Source organism: Lissotriton helveticus, chromosome 4_1 (assembly GCF_964261635.1).
Source record: "Lissotriton helveticus chromosome 4_1, aLisHel1.1, whole genome shotgun sequence".
NCBI lineage: Eukaryota > Metazoa > Chordata > Amphibia > Caudata > Salamandridae > Lissotriton > Lissotriton helveticus.
In genome coordinates, this window is record NC_136063.1 from 1738166932 (window position 1) to 1738186110 (window position 19179).

General features: G+C 44.3%; 1 protein-coding gene across 2 annotated transcripts in view; it reads right to left on the reverse strand.

Moving 5' to 3' along the window:
* ARL13A (ARF like GTPase 13A) overlaps nucleotides 1–18929 on the reverse strand; it is a 120791-nt gene extending 101862 nt beyond the window's left edge. For both annotated transcript variants that reach the window (XM_078685907.1, XM_078685906.1), the window contains exons 1-2: nucleotides 18826–18929; nucleotides 264–334 (exon numbers count right to left, since the gene is read on the reverse strand). In XM_078685907.1, coding sequence (XP_078542033.1) covers nucleotides 264–334; nucleotides 18826–18884 — 130 coding nt within the window. In that variant the 5' untranslated portion in view covers nucleotides 18885–18929. The remainder of the gene's footprint in view (nucleotides 1–263; nucleotides 335–18825) is intronic.
* Between the last annotated feature and the right edge of the window lie 250 nt (nucleotides 18930–19179).

A 19179-nucleotide genomic window follows, 5' to 3' on the forward strand; every position in this document is an offset into this window, starting at 1 on the left:
ATTTCTAAGAATAAAAATACTAGTTTGGCCTCATGCTTCTTGTATGTTTATCTGTATTGCTTGTATATTCCACACTGTAATTCGTAGTACCGCTAAGTATGCCACTTGTAGATATACCTGCCCCTGCACATAAACTGGTGACGTGGATAAAGACCTGGAAAGGTCCATTCGACAGGATCTATTTTTGAAGCAGGGTTTTGGATGAACTAAGATTGTCTCAGCAGTCATGAGGCGCAGGATTTGTAAACAGCTACCACCCTTACCTCTTTTGATGACTCGCACAAGTGCTGTTTTCCCAGCATTGTCCAGGCCGATGACAAGAAGTGTCACTTTCCTGTTGAAAACAAAAGGCACAAAGTAGTTTGGAGTCAAAGTGCAAGCAATGGCATGTGTGGTATTCTACATTATTACAACACGTTTACCAAGGAAAAATTAAATACGGTGATGGACATTAGTGTCTGTTAATTCAAGCAAATTAAAATGTTTTAACAAACACAGCTAATTATGATAACCCGCGGTTGCACTTTAAAATACCACTATCCGCTGTTAAAAGCCCACTTACCTTAGATTTACCTTGTGTGGACACCAACTCCCCTATTTACTCACTCAGAGCTTGCTGCACTATTTTGTGACTCAGTTCCGCCCCTTCCTACGATCCCAGCCCAGAACTTGACAGCAGCGACCCATACTTAAGGGTGAAGGGGCCCGCCCTTCACTCTTTTGCAAAGCATAAGAGTGCCTGTCAGGCTAAGCAAAGGTCAGCATGACAGACACTCTTCATGGTTGAGTCAGGCAGCAAGGCTCTGTAAATGTGCTAAATGCAGAGGAACCTGGCAGCATGAGCCAAACTCTTCTGGGTTGAAGATTTCACAATCCTGAGGGCGTGACCTCTTCAACCCAGCTAAGCCCCTTGAGGTTCTCCCCACATGACAAAGTGGTGCGTCACCTTGGACTCAGAACTAGGCACTTCAGTTTTAATCCCTGAAGGGCCCAGGACTGATTGTCAAACAGTGACCTTTCATCACAGAGTGGGGTAGGGCCAATAAATCTAATTTATCTGATCCCACTCTTTGACGAGGTAGGGAAGGTCCTCCTCTCATTGGCTCACCCATGATAAGGCCAGCCAATGAGAGAAGAAGGCAGGATCTTCTGGCAGTCCCTTCCTTCCCCAAAGCCTTCAGGAACCACAGCGGCTTCTGTTGCTCCCCCTTGCCGCTCAGTGTCACTGTGTGTGTACTCAGTGGCAGGTAAGTCCTTATTGAATGCATGTGTGTTCGTATAAATGTATAGGCTTGTGAATGGTGGGTGTATGTGTGTGCTTGTGAATGAATAGGTGCAAGTGAATGTGCATGTGGATTGTTGTGACTGTGTGTATGCTTTTGTGTTAGACAGTGTATGTGCCCACCCCAACCCTACTGTACATTACAGGCCACCGCTGCAGTGGTGTGCTGCTTACTGTCAGTGCTGCACTCTGTAGTTTCTGTTTCCCAAATAAACATTAAGGAAAGACATATCCCTTTTTTACACCCTGCAACATCATATCATGTCATGTTTTACAAGACATGTATGTGACAAAACAGAGGGACTGATTTAGAGTGTGGCAGATAGGTTACTTTGTCACAAACGTGGCAAAGTCGCCTCCTCCTTACTCCAAGTTTATTATATCGTACAGCACTTGTAATACGCCAGACATGGTGGATATCTACCACGTTTGTGACAGGGTAGGTGTCCACCAAACTCTACATCAGTCTGACAGTGGCAAAAAAATATCGTCCTCCAGAGATATAGTATCAAAAATATAGTCTACCACAAGAGATAAGTATACATGCATACATAGGTAAGTTGAGGTTTTCTATTCTTAACTCTACATCTATCTACCTTGATTAGTGAGATGTCATTTAACATGTCTTGAGCGAGATAATATGTGAGGTCAGAAGCAGTGTATGGTGGGGCATACATTATTGTTAGTTCACTATACTATAATTGGAGAATTTCAGGGTTTTGGATTTTTAAAAGTTAATTCTTATCTCATTTCAACACCTACTTATAATGTCAATATAGATATTGGGTTTTCTAATCAATATCTATGTTTTTTAAATTATATTCTGCTGAGCATGCACCAAACCCCTTCTGCAACCTGTCCCTAAACCCTTGCGAAGCAGCCAACCCCTGAAGCAGGGCTTGGCTGCAAGCCCTGGCCTGTTGCTAGACCCTGCACCCTCGCCACTCTGAGACAGCCAACCCTCACTGCACAGGTCTTCAGCCGTACGCAACAGAATTTGGCCGATATGGCCAGGCCCTGTGTCCAATGCCCTCAGGATGAAAAAAGTCTCCCTCCATGCACAGCTTGCGGCTTTCTGCCCTGGGGGTTGGCTGCATGGTCTGCAACCAATCCCCCACTGGGCAGCCACCCTTAGCCTTTGGCTGCGCACAGCAGGGATTGGGTTCAGTGCCTGACCTATATCTAGGCCTTGAGCCCAACTCCCTGTGGGACTACCAACCTCTGCTGAGCATGATTGTTGGCCTGGGGCCAGAGTGTGCTGATCCACCCACTTATGAGGGCTTTTTCTTGAAATTCATGACTCGGGGACTGAGCCCCCTAGTCCTGTAATGTCACCACAACATGTTTTTAAATGTTGTGGCCAGACAATCAGATTTCTTCCTGTGGCACCAAAATTGTAGATCGGAGAAAAAACGTCCTTGACCAATCACAAGTGTCCATTGTTTGGTACCACGGGACTCCCGCTTGATGAAACATCCAGCTATACATAACTTTTTCTGAGGGTTAACCCCTTCATGCCAACCCTTTCCCCCCTGTAAATGTTAATTTATCAAAAAGGGCTGAACATATTTACATCAAATCACAAAAAGCATGCTTTATAAGTTGAGCTCTAATTTTTTGCCGAATTTGGTGTCATTCCTTTCAGCCATTTTTTAGGTTTTGCTGGCAATGCGTACGAAGTACGCATGCGCTAGCAAAATCCTTATGTTTCTCTGTTGGGTCGGGTATCCCGCCCCCTCCTCGCCCCCTCCTCCCATTGGCTAGCTCCATAAATGGAGGCTAGCCATTGGGAGCCGGATCTGTCCGTCAAAGGCCGGACCAGATTCGGGGGCGTTCCCGAGAATTTTTCCCTTCTCCGCCTCTGCGATGTCGTCATCGCGGCGGTGGGCGGAGTTTCGTTTTTTTAAATTTTGTTTGTTTTTCCCATTACGCGGCCGACCGCCGCTGGAGGAAGTCGAGGTGAGTGCTGCCGTTCCCTCCCCCATCCCCGTTCCGCCCCCCCTCCCCGTGTGTCCGTTCCGCCCCCCCCCCCGTGTGTCCGTTCCACCCCCCCCCCTCCCCGTGTGTCCGTTCCGCCCCCCCCCCCTCCCCGGTAGTCGCTGTGGCCGTAATAGTTGGCTCTAGGCTGTATGCATAGTAACGTACATTTAGAGAACCCGTGCCGTCTTTTTACCGAGCTGCCTGGTAACAGCCTCTCACTGCCTGCCCTTAAGCATCGGTTAGTTTAGTATTGCTAGCGCTGTTAAAAATAAGTCTCACGATGGCTTTGAAAACTTCCTGTGATTTTAAAGGGTACCGGGCTTGGAATGATGCCAGCCTGTGGGACTCCCTCCCTCGAGGGCATCCTCTGCCAGCCTCGCGCAAACCTTCAGCGCTCACAATCCAATAATCTGCGTGGCGGCTGGGATGTACCGCCTCTTCCCACATGGCTCGAACTGTGAGATCACGGCGAGGAGGGAGGGAGGGGTGCGCGGGCCGCCGAGTGAGTGGCATCTGCAGACAGCCCTGCCCTGACTCTGGTGGCTGGCTGAATGAAGGACAGCTGCACACACCGGGCTGTCTCTTCTGTGTACTCCGTGTCTTGTGCACATTTGATGTCATATCGACATTCAGCACTTATGGGTGAACAGTGCACCAGCCCCATAGAATCGGCGGATACGCTCTAATTTAAGACTGTTTTTCTGTTCATTGCTCACAATATAGAGTAAGTAGGAGGTGAGTTGGTTTCTGCTCAGAATTGCAGTTGCTGCAGCCTCCTGCTGTGTGGTAATGCAAATGACATATAGATGCTTTCATTGCATACTTCTCTGAAACCCTGGACTTCGTGTGCCCATACCAACTTAAATGACAGCACCAGAGGCTGGTAAACGGAATTTAGGAGTGTTTATCATCGAACCCCGGCGTTGAGAACCCCAGAAGTGTAAAATTAATAATTACCACCTTCCTTTTGCTATCCAGGAAACCGAGATCCACACCGAAGGGCTTTACGATTTTTCATGTCACAAATCTGCAGTTAAATTGGCGGGGTAAATAAAGTTTGTGAAATGGTAACACTAGGGTAAACAAAGTCAGCTGAGCATTGAGAGAGTCCTTTGGCAAGGCGGCCTTTACTAAAACACTGCCATTTGGCGTTAGTGGTTCCTCATGCTACTGCCTTAGAAATTTGCTATTTCTATGGAAACTAATGCAGAGTTTCCCGTAATTCTAACTCGCTTAAAACACTGCATGAGACCTGCCTCGAGAACAAGGGCTAATAAATAATCTCTGAGGCCGACTGGCTGAAGTCCGTCTTCGAAAGGGCATTAGCTGCCATAACAGTTACCCGGAAAACTAATTGTGAAATCGCTGAGCAGTAAGAAATGCGTTTTTATGTGTTTCTAATGGAAGTAATGGTTACTGCGCAAGGTATTTCATCTCCAATAACTCGCTGGTTAGCTGGAAATGGCGCTCCTCGGTACTAGGCCATGGCATATAGGACACTCACAACCTGTGCACCCACCCCTTGACATTGCTCATGCTCACCCATTTGCTTTGCAGCCAGCGAGGCACTGCATAAGAACCAAAACCAGCTGCGTGGTAAGCATTACCTTTCGTGCCCTGCACGGGGAAGAAGACGAGAAAAGCTCTCACACGCCTGTAGGCGTGTTATCGCACATATAGGTCTTTTTTAAAGTGATGCAACATTTCCACACCTGCCCTACGTACATGCAATTTGTCGGACACATTCAAAGGCCGTAGGGGGAATAACGTTAACTTACCAGTTTGATATGAATGCAATACACGTCAGAAAGTGTTTTATGGCCAAATGTGTGGTGCCACAAATCTGCCTTGCCACTGTAACTGCCTCACCTTCCTGTCGTGATGGTAACTTCTTGGTTAAACCCGGAATTGTCAAATTCCCAACGCAAATTGCATCCTTCTGGTCAGAGTGCATTGCATCTTATTTCTTGTTTTTCTGCAGTTTTATATAGCTCGAACTCGACCCGAAGGTATCAGGGCGCTTTACACGAGCACCAGCTGTTCCAGCAACAGCTAACCATTCACAAACAATGTTTATATACCAACTGCAAATTAAAAAAAAAAATTATTGCAAAGCATTGTCATTTACAATGCCAGTAACTCAAACTTTAATGTTGCGAGACCTATTGCATTGTAAATGCTTGTTTAAAGATTGTATCTGCTAAACTTTTGCCCATCCTGACCTAGGGCAGTGAGGTCTTGTGAGGTCGTGATGCAGGCCTACTGGACATAATAATGTCAAAAGTGTTCAGATGGATCTTTAATTTACCTACAAACGCCTTGCTGGACCAGATACGTCCGGAAAATTGGGTTAATCAAACAATCAACGGTAAATATGCGTTATGAATTAAAAACCACAACTGATAAATCGATCAATGGAACTCTACGGTCCGCAGTAGCTAGCTGCTCCACTATGCCAGCAAGGAACTATCAGGACTTGGCTCTTCAAGCCCTTGAAATGTAATCACTCTGGAACCGAAAGCATCTTCTATGCTGTTCTAAAAATAAGTGGTTATTCGCTCCATGAAGGAACTCTCGCTGGCCTCAGACAAGGTGACATTTTCAAAAAGTTCACACACCTCAACGCTGTTAAACAACACAACTTTAAAATCACAGTCCTACTTTGAGTCTTTCAGCGTTCCTAGAAGGCAAGTTATTTAACTTTCATTTTGGTCATCTACCTTTGCTCATGCACAGCTTGCCATGGAAACTAAATAGTCAGACAAATGCTTGCCGTCTATGTGGGGTACCATTAAGAGTACACAATTCATCTGGCATGCATCTGTCTGGCATTCCTGCAGGATAAAAAAGAGCTGCCTTTGACCTACGTGGCATTCGCCCCTGTCGGAAGGAGTTCTTGCTGGTTTTAACCCAACGGACACTATTTTAAACTGCCCCTTTATAAAGCTTGAGTATAAAACGAAGATTGTAAAAAGATTAACTTTAACTGATAAGGCATTGATTTATATATTCACATTGATTTTAAGAATTTTATGATGATATATTTTACTCTTCTGAATGCAATGATTTTAACTAATTATGCATATATAATAAATTTGAATTGGAATGTCACTTAAAGTCCCTTTTGTGACACAGGGACTAAGTGACAGGTGGCTACTGTTGTTTACCATTGGTGTTCGAGGGCCTAAAGCACTATTTTATTTCAACTGAATAACTAATGTATTGCCACTACTTTGAGACTCTTATTGCCACGTTATGTTACAGCTTTTAAATAAAGGTGTTATATATTCTGAAATAAAATAGCCTGTTGATTTTGATTATGCTTTGTCCAGTGGGAAACAATTTATGAATATGTCAAACACGGGATTCTAGTTCACACGTATTAATTACGTTGGCCACATCTCGTAAAGGCTTCCCAAGCCACACCCATCTCAGGAACAACCACCTTTTTTTATCTTACTTAAAGCACTGTGGGCAGGAACACCGTTCATGCACTGCTTTCAAGAAAAAAAGACTATTTATCAACGTGCTTGGTAAAACTCAATGTTTAGAAGTCTTCAAATAAAAACAAAACCCCACCGACACGGCCCAACAATAAAGGCCATTCCAGTTGTGAATTGCACATACATGTGATGAAGCATCCGTTTAAAAAATATATATACTTTTTTCTATTGAGGTATTTTTAGGTTTTGCTGGCAATGCGTACGAAGTACGCATGCGCTAGCAAAATCCTTATGTTTCTCTGTTGGGTCGGGTATCCCGCCCCCTCCTCGCCCCCTCCTCCCATTGGCTAGCTCCATAAATGGAGGCTAGCCATTGGGAGCCGGATCTGTCCGTCAAAGGCCGGACCAGATTCGGGGGCGTTCCCGAGAATTTTTCCCTTCTCCGCCTCTGCGATGTCGTCATCGCGGCGGTGGGCGGAGTTTCGTTTTTTGGTTTTTTTTGCGGCCGTCCAAAAAAGAAGTCTTTTCAGGCGGGTTTTGGAGCAACTCTTGCTAATACGGATTATGCTACGAATAATTAGTCTATTACCGTATTTTCATGTTAGTTACTAAAAATATATCGGGCATGTTTTATAGAATCACGTTGGGTTGTGCCATGCGTGCTTCAGAAATAGAACAGGAAGTTCATGGCTGGCATATGTTCCACACCCTGCGATGTCAGTCACACTGGTGCGCGAGCGCGCGCCTTTTCAGTCTGACACGACGTCATATGTGCCTGGGGAGTGGGAGGGGGCGGACGGGTGCACAGCGTTCTTTTAGAGAGCTGAGGCCTGCTGTACGAATATTGCGTCTCTCTGTCAGAGCACTGAGCGTTCCTGTCGCTGAAAAAGCCACAAATATTGCAAGTGAGGCAGACAGCTCGCCCACCACCTGTGCAGGACTCTATCCACAGAGCCATATCCGCATGTAAATTCAAGTTACACGAGCAATTGGCTCAATGTGCACGTAAAAGCTGTTTGAGAAATTTAATCGTGCAGTCACAAATCATTTTAGTCATGGCCAAGATTATGCCACAATGGTGTAGTATATTGTGAGTACATTGCTCTCCAAGGCCACTTTTATACCTACTGGGGCAAAAGGACCCATATCCTATGTAAGAATAGAAGTAAAATTCGTTCGGATCCTGCTGAAGAAGTTTGTGGTGTGCCATGTGTATGTTATCTTAACTTTAGCCTGGCAATCCATGGTCCTATGCCTGGCCTATACAAAGTTTCCTTGTTTCCTGGGAAACAAGGAAAAAATGCAATTGGCTCGTTGGGATCCCGGCATCCGAGGTTGCCCCTGTCGGTAGAAACGTGACATTTTTAGGCAGACGGGGACAGTTTGCCTCTGTGATGTCTAAGTTGATTCCTAGATATTACAAGTGAACAGGGAAGGCCATTTTGAGTAAATGTGCTGGACACTGGCATTTAAGACTCCCCCCAACTACATGATAAATCCTAGCTTCTCTCTGTCTTTCTCACTCTAGCTCTCTCTCTCTCTCTCTCTCTGTCTTACTCTCTATAGCTCCCTCTCTATATGTCTTGCTCTTTCTAGCTCCCTCTCTCTGTGTCTTGCTCCGTCTAGCTCCCTCTGTCTGTGTCTTGCTCCGTCTAGCTCCCTCTCTCTCTGTCTTACTCCCTCTAGCTCCTTCTCTCTCCGTCTTAATCCCTCTAGCTGTCTTACTCCCTCTATCTCCTTCTCTCTCCGTCTTAATCCCTCTAGCTCCCTCTCTCTGTCTTGCTCCCTTTAGCTCCCTTGCTCCCTTTAGCTCCCTCTCTCTCTGTCTTGCTCGCCCTAGCTCCCTCTAGCTCCTTCTCTCTCTATCTTACTCCACCTCCCTCTCTGTCTAGCTCCCTCTCTCTCTGTTTTACTCCCTCTAGCTCCCTCTGTCTCCTCTCTCTGTCTTACTCTCTCTAGCTCCTTCTCTCTCCGTCTTAATCCCTCTAGCTCCCTCTCTCTGTCTTGCTCCCTCTAGCTCCCTCTCTCTCCCTTGCTCCCTCTAGCTCCCCCTCTCTCTGTCTTGCTCGCTCTAGCTCCCTCTAGCTCCTTCTCTCTCTCTTACTCCCTATAGCTCCCTCTCTCTGTCTAGCTCCCTCTCTCTCTGTTTTACTCCCTCTAGCTCCCTCTGTCTCCTTCTCTCTCTGTCTTACTCTCTCTAGCTCCTTCTCTCTCTGTCTTACTCCCTCTAGCTCTCTCTCTCTGTCTTTCTCACTCTAGCTCTCTCTCTCTCTCTCTCTCTCTCTGTGTATGTATAGCTCTGTGTACATATACCTGTGTGTGTGTAAGTGCAAATGCAATAAGTCTCACAATTTCGAAAATTAAAGCTATTTACTACTAAACAACAACACCATTTATTTATCTGTTTACTCAAAAAAAACATAGATGGAAATTTTAACATTTACAATGCCAATAGCTCTAACATTGTCAAAGGCAAAACCATTGCATTGTAAATGCTTGTTCTGTATCTGTCAGAGACACTAACTGAGGTAAGGTAAAAGGGTAGTGCTTGCTCTCTGCAGGGACAAGGGTTTTCCACCAGGGATGGGGTTCCATATAAACAAGAGAGTACCAGAGGGCAGGGAGGAAATCAGGGCAGAAATGTAGGACGGAAGCAGGTTAGAACAGGCAGTGAATAGGGAACTGGGAATTCTGCACGGGGAAAAATATAAGATAGCACTAATACTACAGCAAATGGGTACAAGGGAAACAATAGACAACTGTTATAAAAAATAGTTTGCCTGTTCCTCAGAAGTGTTCTCTCTATGTGGTGAAAAGATTATACAAAAAAACAAGGAGCAAATTAATCTCACATAGTTCGGGGAGACACCAAGCACCTACTATGGAGAAGGAGTGGTTGTCTGCCTCAAAGCCACAAGCCTTGGAGTCTAACTGGCCTACTAGGAAGCAATGAAAATAAAATCAGAATAACAATATAAACACAAAAGAAGACAAAAGAAAACAGTGGAAAATATACAGGAACTGGGCTCAGAGAAAAGCCAGACTGGAATATGGGTCAGGGATAGAAGTGGAATACATAGAACTGTGAATATTTGAAATCAAATCCACACACTCACTAGGACAGAACAGGAATATGCAGTCAGAACAGGAACATAGTATACCAGACAGAAAATCTACATCTGCAAGATGGGTCTAGATGTGTGCAGTTAGAACTAGGAACAAGGCATTCAGAGGAACAAAGAGGCAAAAAGAACAAGAGACAGACAACATACAGAAATAACAATTCAGAACAAGAATATTAAATCAAATAACAAAGGAAACAGAAATTAAAAGGTACGTCTGAAATATAGTAGTAGGATCAAACAGAATGCAGGGAGACTTAGCAGCAAGGTCAGATGTAAGTCACTGCATTCAGGGCTCAGAGGGCGGAAATAGCAGGAGGCTCAGGAGCACAGCTGCAGGGAAAGAGCCAGGCACAAAGAATCAACCAGGTGCAAGGAAACAGAGAACCACCAATGAAGGGAAAGCAGAACTGGGACTTAGAAAGGGGAAGGGGAAGAGAAGCGGAACCAGCAGACATTGGATAGGGCACAGGAAAGCCAGGAATGATGTAAGGGTTGGAGCCAAGAGAGAGAAAAAGTGCAGAATGCAGATATAAAGAAGCCATAAAAGCCATGGGATACAGGAATCAAGATATAGAATAGCGTACCACCACCAGGATGTGACCGGGACAAGGTTTGGAGACAGAAAGCACTGCAGGGACCAGGACACATTATCATGGTTCTCACCTTCTGCCACCACACATCAATAACCACCCCTTTCACCCAACAGAAAACGTGGCATCAGCATGATAGAGCTAATCTGTGAGTGGTTCAGGTGAGTTGGGGGCGGAGGAGTGAAAGTGTCTGTGTTCAGACGCCAGTCACTACTGTATGTAGCACACAAAAGAGCTCGCCTGTTGCTCAATTTATTCAGCAGCGACGGCGCAACATATCTGTCTTCTAGAGCACTATCGGATCAAGAGCCAGCCCTGGTCCCATGGCGGATAAGCATGGGGTATATGTCTGTGAACTCCCCTTTCCAAACAGGTCGAATCCACAGCCCTTCCCACCCTCCCCAGTGTCCATAACCACCCTGCCCCTGGGTTCTGACAAGAGCAATGTCTGGAATAGGCAAGCAACACGGTCCCATGTGACAAAAGACAACTCCCCTGCAGTCATCTTGTCAAGCTTGTCGTTGGTGGATTTAGCGTATCTTTTCGACTGTCAACACAATTTTCAGGTAGCCTTTCCGTATAGTTAAAAATATTATATTCTATCTTCACACTCAAACCCCAGAATTATCCGTTCACAAATTATTATGTGAGAAATAACACGGCCGCCTTGACACAGGGTACACTTATAAAGCATTGCTTAGTTTTAAAATCACCTTTACATTCCGCACACATTTTTAATAGCAGTGACTAACCATCCCATGACATAAACATGACCATTGTAACAATGTGGTATATGAGAGCCAAGTGCCTGGTATAACGTTTGCTTCCTTACATAGCTCTCCACTTAAGCAATCTCAGTTAACGGATGGAAAAACGTAAAATCACTGGTGGCATCTGCCAGTGAGGGGTACTTTGCCTCTACACAAAGCCCCCTGGTGTAAAAGTAAACCACTCTCAAGCGTTTCCTCTCTGGCAGTGCCCTTCAGGCTTGCAACACTCGCCCTACCACGGTAAACGTGTTATTTATCTGACTCGTTTAAAAAACCGCCGTAAAACGCACCCAATGAATAAAATAAACCACTTATGGCTTCTATAAACCTCTTGATCTGCTCATCACGTGGCGCTCTTTAGCCCGCTGTGTGCATGTGCTCTCTGTCCTCTAAACAAGTACCGTTGTTGGACCTCTTGCATACTTGTCCTCTTTGTTGGCTGAAACATTCCTACATTTCAGTACTTTTTTGATAGGCACATACATTCACACCTTTGATATGTGTATGTTCTGCTGATAATCTATCTGACTGTTTACGCTTTTATGCAAGGTGCACAGCTGCCCGTGCTGCAGGTATGATTTAACGAGGCACAGCGAAACAAATCAATAAAACAGTAAACGAGTAACCAGCAATAGAAATAAGATATATTTGTGCTATATATGTTTTATACATACCATGTAGGGGTATGTAAATTACAACCTGCATGATATTGTTTGCATATATTGAAAAGAACAAAGATGCCTCTGGATTAATTTACATGTTTATAACCACTCTGGGACAAGAAGTCTGAGTCCAAAGAGTGTGATGTCACGGGTATATGTTGCATGTCATACCTGCGGGGTACATCCTAGAAAATGTTCGGTAAAGTGTCTATTCGATGTATTAAATCCAGGTTTAGCATGACCTGGGTGCAGATTTCAGAACATGCACAGCTGTCTCATTCCTGCCCCTGTAAAAAGCCAATCAGGCCCTCTCAAGTCTTTAGTATTTTTCATTATAGAAGGCTATGCATGGAGGCCATTAGCAGGATCAGAGATTATCAGCATGTCTACATTTTGTGTTTTACCCTATCACGACTATATGTGTGTGTTTGTCAGAAAGAAACAGAGGCAGAGTTAGAGTGCGAGAGGAAGACAAGGAGAGACTGGTCCTGGGTGGGATGCTGGTCCTGGATGGGATGCTGGTCCTGGATGGGATGCTCTGGGGCGGCTGCTCCATCAGGCTTTCAGGGAAGGCAGGTGCCTCTTTATGACTTAGTTAACCAGTTGAATAGGTTTGGCTTGACAGCTATGGTGTCTCACAGAGCTCATGTCGCAAATACACACAACACACAAAATCCATGCAACACGCTCCAACATACACCATTCAACATGCAAATATCAACAACATTCAGTGCTTAAGTTGTAACAAAGCACGTGCCAGGGCTCTTCTCCAGGGGCCACTGCAGCTAACACCACCCATTGCCCCAGCCAGCGCTGCCAATGATGGTACCAGTCCAGTACAATACTAACATCGCACTGCCACAAGTTTGACAACTTACACGACTCCAGGCCACCCAAAACTATAAGAATGTCTTAGGTGGCTCGTAGTATTCACATTAATGTTTATCATTTATAGTAAACACTGTGGTTGTGCTCATCTCAAAATTAGGCAGACAGGGGCTCCACATGGCGGATTGCTATTAGTTAGTGTTGGGAATTAAGTGCCAGTGCCGAGCACCGGTAACCACCAGCTCAAATTAAGCACTATGTATAATGAAGAACAGAGAGTGGCTTTTTTGTCAGCCTCTATCAGCCAGTAGTTGTTTTTTTTACAAGGTCCATTCCATCATATACTTTACGAGCTATTTCAGGACCCCTGCAGAGACCAGAATTAGACTATCCAGGAGAACTGAATCTTTACAGGGACAAGATAAATCAGTAAGAGGGGTTTGGCATACACAAGGGAGTACCTGCAAGCTTGGAAGGAGAAGTAAGGACAGAAGTTGGGGAGCAGGTTGAAATGGGCTGAGGTTGGGGTACTGAACATGTACTGGTTATTGACTGCATAGACAAAACTAGAACCACAAGGCAAAAACTGTACAACAAACAATAGGAAGGCAATAAGAAAACATGAAGCAGAAGAACAATAGGCAAACTGTCATAAATAATAGTTTATATGGTATCCATGGTAAGTGATCTAACTGTAACAGAAAGAGATCTAGCAATAAGGCACGGAACAGTTAATCCCACAGAGTTGTGGACGACACTCCTCAGCTCTTACGGAAGATAAGTGCTGGGTGAGCCTCTGTGCAAGAGACACCAAGCCTCGGAACTCACTGGCACCTTCAGTAGAAATAAGGTTTCAACACAAACTCGAGTGAAGCCAAATGAAACAGAGCAAGTGGAAATGAATACAGAAACAGGGCTCAAGAAAAGGCAGAACCAGATTCTAAGAAGCATGAACCCAACTAAACAGGAAGTATGTAGAAAGATTAAAGTTCAAAATAAAGAATCTACACACAATAAGAACAGCAACGAAGGACACAGAACCACGAAAACACTGTAATACAAAACTAGCAATCTGCATGCAAAAACAGGACTGGAAGTAAGCAAACCAAACTAGGAACACAGAAAAACAAGACAATGAATCTGCAAACAAGGAGGTGGATAGAACTATGCAGACTGAATTTTGAAAACTGGGATACAACGAAGACGGATGGGCGGCAACTACAAGAAAAATAAAGAAGAAAGTAAAGTAGCTTAATAAGTAATGAGAACATTACGTAATAAAGAAAGCACAAGGATAATGGTCCCGATTCACAGAACTAACTTAAGACAAAATCCTAAACTTACTACCATTTTGGTATTCACAGAAGGCACTTACTCATTTCGGTATTCACAGAAGTTAGGAGTCCTAACTTTAGAACTCCTAAATGCCTTCTGTGAATACCGAAAGTCTTAAAGTTAGGATTTTTCTCAGTTTAGGAGTAGTAAAGTTAGGACTCCTAACTTTAAGATTTCTAAATGCCTTCTGTGGATACCAAAAGTCTTAAAGTTAGGATTTTTCTCAGTTTTGCATTAGTAAAGTTAGGACTCCTAACTTTACTACTCCTAAAGAGAGAAAAATCCTAACTTTAAGACTTTCAGTATTCACAGAAGGCATATAGGAGTCCTAAAGTTAGGAGCAAGTTTGACAACAAGCAGCAGGAACACAGGTTTGGACAGACTCTCAGCATAAAGACGATTGCAAGAACGCTGAACACAAAGCAGACACAGCTGGAATCTGAGAGGAGGAGCATAGGGGCAGTAAGAGAGCTAGGTGCAAGAAATTAATGAGATAATGTGAATTTAAAAATTGGAGGAATTACTAAACTATTGCGAAATTCTTCCTCCAAAACTGCTTGACCTATAGTGGAGATTTATAAGGTGCAAGCCAGGGGTGCGACAATGTATGGGGCAGAATTATGGGGGCACTGTTGTTGTGGAGACGTGAGTAAAGTAGAAAATAGTTTCATGTCGCAGATTTTGGGTCTCCCCTCTAGCATCCCCCTCACTCCTCTACGGCTGGATCTAGGAATCAGACCTATTGGGGAAGAGATAGGTCTCAGACCCCTAACTTTCTGGCACAGACTTTGGGTGATCCCAGAATTGGCAGTTTCTTGAGCAGAATTAAAAGAGATATTGAGCTTTCCCGGAGCAGCAAAAATCCCTTGGTTCAGCCATATAAAACACAGAATGTAGTAGGCTGGGAAAACCAAGCCTGTGAAGTAATCCAGAGGAAGCGTGGTAAAAGCCTACCGAATGAGCAAGCCAGCAGAGGTGCAAGGGAGCGCTTCCATAGGACACTTGACGGTCACATTTTTATCCTTGAAAGACGAGTATTTATTTGAGCCTTTTTTAGATTACATTTATCCATTTCTGGCAAGAAAATTATATGTCCAGTCCAGACTGGGCACCTTGCCGCTCCGTTTTCTTTCCTGCTATTGGTCAAACACGGTCCTGCGAGAGTGCCCAGTCTGTAACTGGGAGGAAGAGTCAGAGCTTCATGTCCTCTTTTTCTGCCCTGTCTATAAGCGCTGGCTTGTTCCACTGTGTAGGAATTTAGGGTTTGTATATTGTACAGAGGCATTTAGAGTTTAGAAGTACGACACCTGCAAGCCCATTGTTTTTGCTGTATCCCATTTTTTTTTTACCTCAATGTGGCATAGGCAATGGCCCTTGGTACATATGTCAGCCCAGCCACAAACAGCACATTGTCCCTAATTCTTTAGGGGTTTTTAATTCTTTTTAAAAACCTTTTTATTGTTTTTAACATTAAAATCAATCAAGTTTTTATTGTTTTAAATGTGTACATTTCTTGTTCTTATGTTTGTTACAATGAAACTACAATGAACCACCATTGTATGAATATCCAATGGATTTTTAATGTTGCTTAAATTACCTGTATTCTTATTGCCACTATTGATGGGTCTTACTTGGTACTTGCTTTCTTACTTACTCTCTTGTCTTGTACTCACCTCGCACATGTATTTCAACTAGCTTATTGGACTTAGTTTGGAGCGGGGCAGCGATAAAAAGGTTCAAATGAACTAAACCGGACACGAACGTGACAGCCTGGGATTGATGCTTCACTTCTCGCAGGCTCCGGATTTCTCCCTCCATTCACTTAACGATTGTGGTTTTCTCCTGGTGCCGTGTTTGGCACAGATCGCGACGTACACCACGGCTGGCTTCACTCAGCGCAGCCCACAAGATATCGTCTTTCGATAGCCAAAATCCCATTGTGGTTTCGCTCAGTGTTCCGGGGCTCCGACCACTTCGCCTTTTCATCGCTGCACTGCTCCAAACTACAGATAGCACCTGTCAATCGGCAATCCGGTCCTGATGATGAGCCTGACTCGATAGGATCGAAACGCCGTCGACCAACTTTCAGCGCAATTCATGAGGCACATGTCTCTATGGTTCACTGAAATATTTTGAATAATACGAATCAATGACTCAAACTTTTAAAGTTGAACCATAACTCTGTATATATCTTCTTCACATTGTCACTTTGCGACTTTCGCTGTTCCTCACCACGAGTCACTTGCGCCGTCATTTTTCATGGCACGTGCACTTATTGTTTTTGGGTTGCCTTCGCAATTTATGTCCACAGTGCTAATATAACTGTATTGTATAAATTGCTATAACCAAATATATGATGCCATGAGCTCTTCCAAAACCAAACAACATGAGTCTCCCTTCTTCCTTCGTGTAATGTTTTGTACATACATGTAGAAATTCCTTTTTCTTCAATAATATCAGTTGAGACACTGTTGCTAATTTTCACATATGTACCCTGATCTCAACGTGGTTTATGGGTTTTTGCTCCTGTCGCTATCTACTGCATCACCGAGTGTGCAAAGCAACAGAATCGACTTCAAAGCAGCCAGACTTTGTCGCAGAGACTCCAAAGAATCAGTGCAGCGTGAGTCTCAACAACGTGCCCCCGACATCCATAATGCATCATCTTGACTCTGACCAGCCCTGGCCCTGTGTGAATCTTGATCGATGCATCAACGTTGGTCCAGCGGTTCAACTTCAACGCTGAGGAATCAATGCTCTGCACTCTCAACATCGACGCACCATCAACGCTGCGTTACCTTCAGGAACTGAGGCCTTGCTCCAGTAACCGATGCATCACTTCCTCTGTGCAACGCATCGTCCCGGAGAGGCAAAGCTTCAACAACCTTGTTCGCCTTAGGGAACTGACTAATCACCTGCATCAGCGACGCCTCACCACCTCTGCGTTAAGCATCATGTTTGGTTTTCGATGCATCCAAGGTACTGCAAGTAGGTCAGCATGACTCCTCCATCGCAGCCAGACAGAACTTTTTTATTTATAAACTTTTATATATGTTGGCTTTTTGTTGTTTTGGTCTTGTTTTACTCAGAAAAATATTGGGTACCTTGCTGAACTGGTGTGGAGTACTTTTGTGGTGTTTTCCCTGTGTTACTGTGTGTGCGTGTGTGTGTGCACTTGTTTAGTCTGACTGCCCTGAGCCAAGCCACCAGAGGGTGAGCACCGGTAAACTTAGTGTGTGCTACACTTACCCTGACTAGGATTGTGGGTTCCTACTTGGACAGGGTGCATATCTCTGCCAACCATAGACCCCATTTGTAGAAATAATGGAGAAGGCCGGCAATAGATGTGAATTTAGGAGGATGCAGCTAAAGTCTAGCAGCTCCATTTTGCACTATCTGACCCCGCTTGAGCAAGACCTTTGGGACGCCTAGGTAAAGAATATTACCATACTCCAGGCTGAAAATAATGAAGGCCTGAATCACTGTTCTTAGGCTGAAATAGGAAGACGTCCAAGAATTTTCCTTGGCCATCTTAGATTTCCAAAACAGATGGATGCAACCTTGGTGATCTTATGGCTCATAGGCAGCTTGTTGTCAAGCCAAAAGCCAATATTCTTGTTTTTAAATATAATTTGTATTAGCATTTCAGTGAAGAATACATCATGCAATATACAACAAACTTTAGCTGAAGGTACAAGCTTACCTAGTTCGTACATTTCACTAATCATTCGACTCTCACCCCCCTCCCTTCCTTCCCACCTGCTCAGGTCCCTAATGAGTGAGTCACCGGCCTCATGTGTCCCATTCCAATACCATAAAGTGGACTCAGCAGGATCGCTTAACCCTATAGCCTATGGAGGTAGTTCATCCGGTGGTGTCAGCACCTCAGTGAGTATCGCTGCCTATGCTCTCATTTCCTCCTCTAGCCTCTCGTCCCTCCTTGTTATTTTCATGTGACACCCCTCTACATTAATCTATGCCGCCATGTCTTTCAGCCAGTCGTCTATTTTGAGATTTTGGGGGGACAACCACCCTATAACGATTCTAAAAGCCAATATTCTTGACAATGGGTACTGGAGTTGGAGATGCACCCAGAGCCTCAGGCCAAAGATGAGGTCTCCAAACATGAGGGTGGCTGCCCACAAACAGAATCTCAGTCTTATCCCCATTGAACTTGTGGGAGTTAACGTTCATCCAAGTTGAAACTTTTGTAAGGTAAATATTAGGAGTTTCAGCACTCTGATTCTCCTTATGTGACAGGGAGATCACACTGCGGGTGTTGTCAACTTATGAAAAAAGTGATAGATCGCAACTTTCCACAATATCCCCAAATGGCCTTACATAAAGATTGAATATGTTCTGTCTTAGGGTGGAGCCCTGAAGCACGCCAGATGATAATGGGTAATGCTTTGAGCGATGCTGTTGAATGTGTACCTGGAAGACATGGTCTAGCAGGAAAGAATTTAGCCAAGTTAAAGCCTTGCCCTGCACACCCATCTCCTCTAATGTTTGAAGAAGTATGTTATACTTAACCGTGTCAAACGCGGAAAAATGTCAAACGGGTCTAACGAAGATTGCCTTTGCATCCTCAAGATTTTCACCTTTTAGGCTTCACATTTGAGGGGATGTTGTATGCCGACAAACTACAGTATATACGTATGAGGAATGCAAAGCTGCTTCATTATCTTAAGTTAAATATTTCAAAGTGTCCACATTATCAAGTTGAAATCTCTTAACTACATACTGACTGCTTATCTGACTATTCTTGAGAGAGAAGGCACTCACTAAAACTAAACGAGTTACAACTCACCTGATCGGCTTTTGCTTCATCTGTACCCAGGTCCAGCAGTTAGACAGGAGATGGAACATAGTCCACTGGCCGGGACCACATAGGGTTGAGCCTGTTCTGTCTTTAAATCTGAAATATCAGAAAGGAAAGGTGGTCATTGAAAAATAAAATTAGTTGCATAAACAAAGTGGAAATTGCAGATGCACATGTTTTTACACTGGTGTTCTCGCCAGTGTATAGAACCGAGTGTAAAATGAATATTATTACACAAGTCATGGGCCCAATTCACTAACCTATTTTCACACCTAAGTATAACATAGGCACACATATAGTAGCATTGGAGGGCAGCATTCCATTCCTCATTCTCCGAATCAG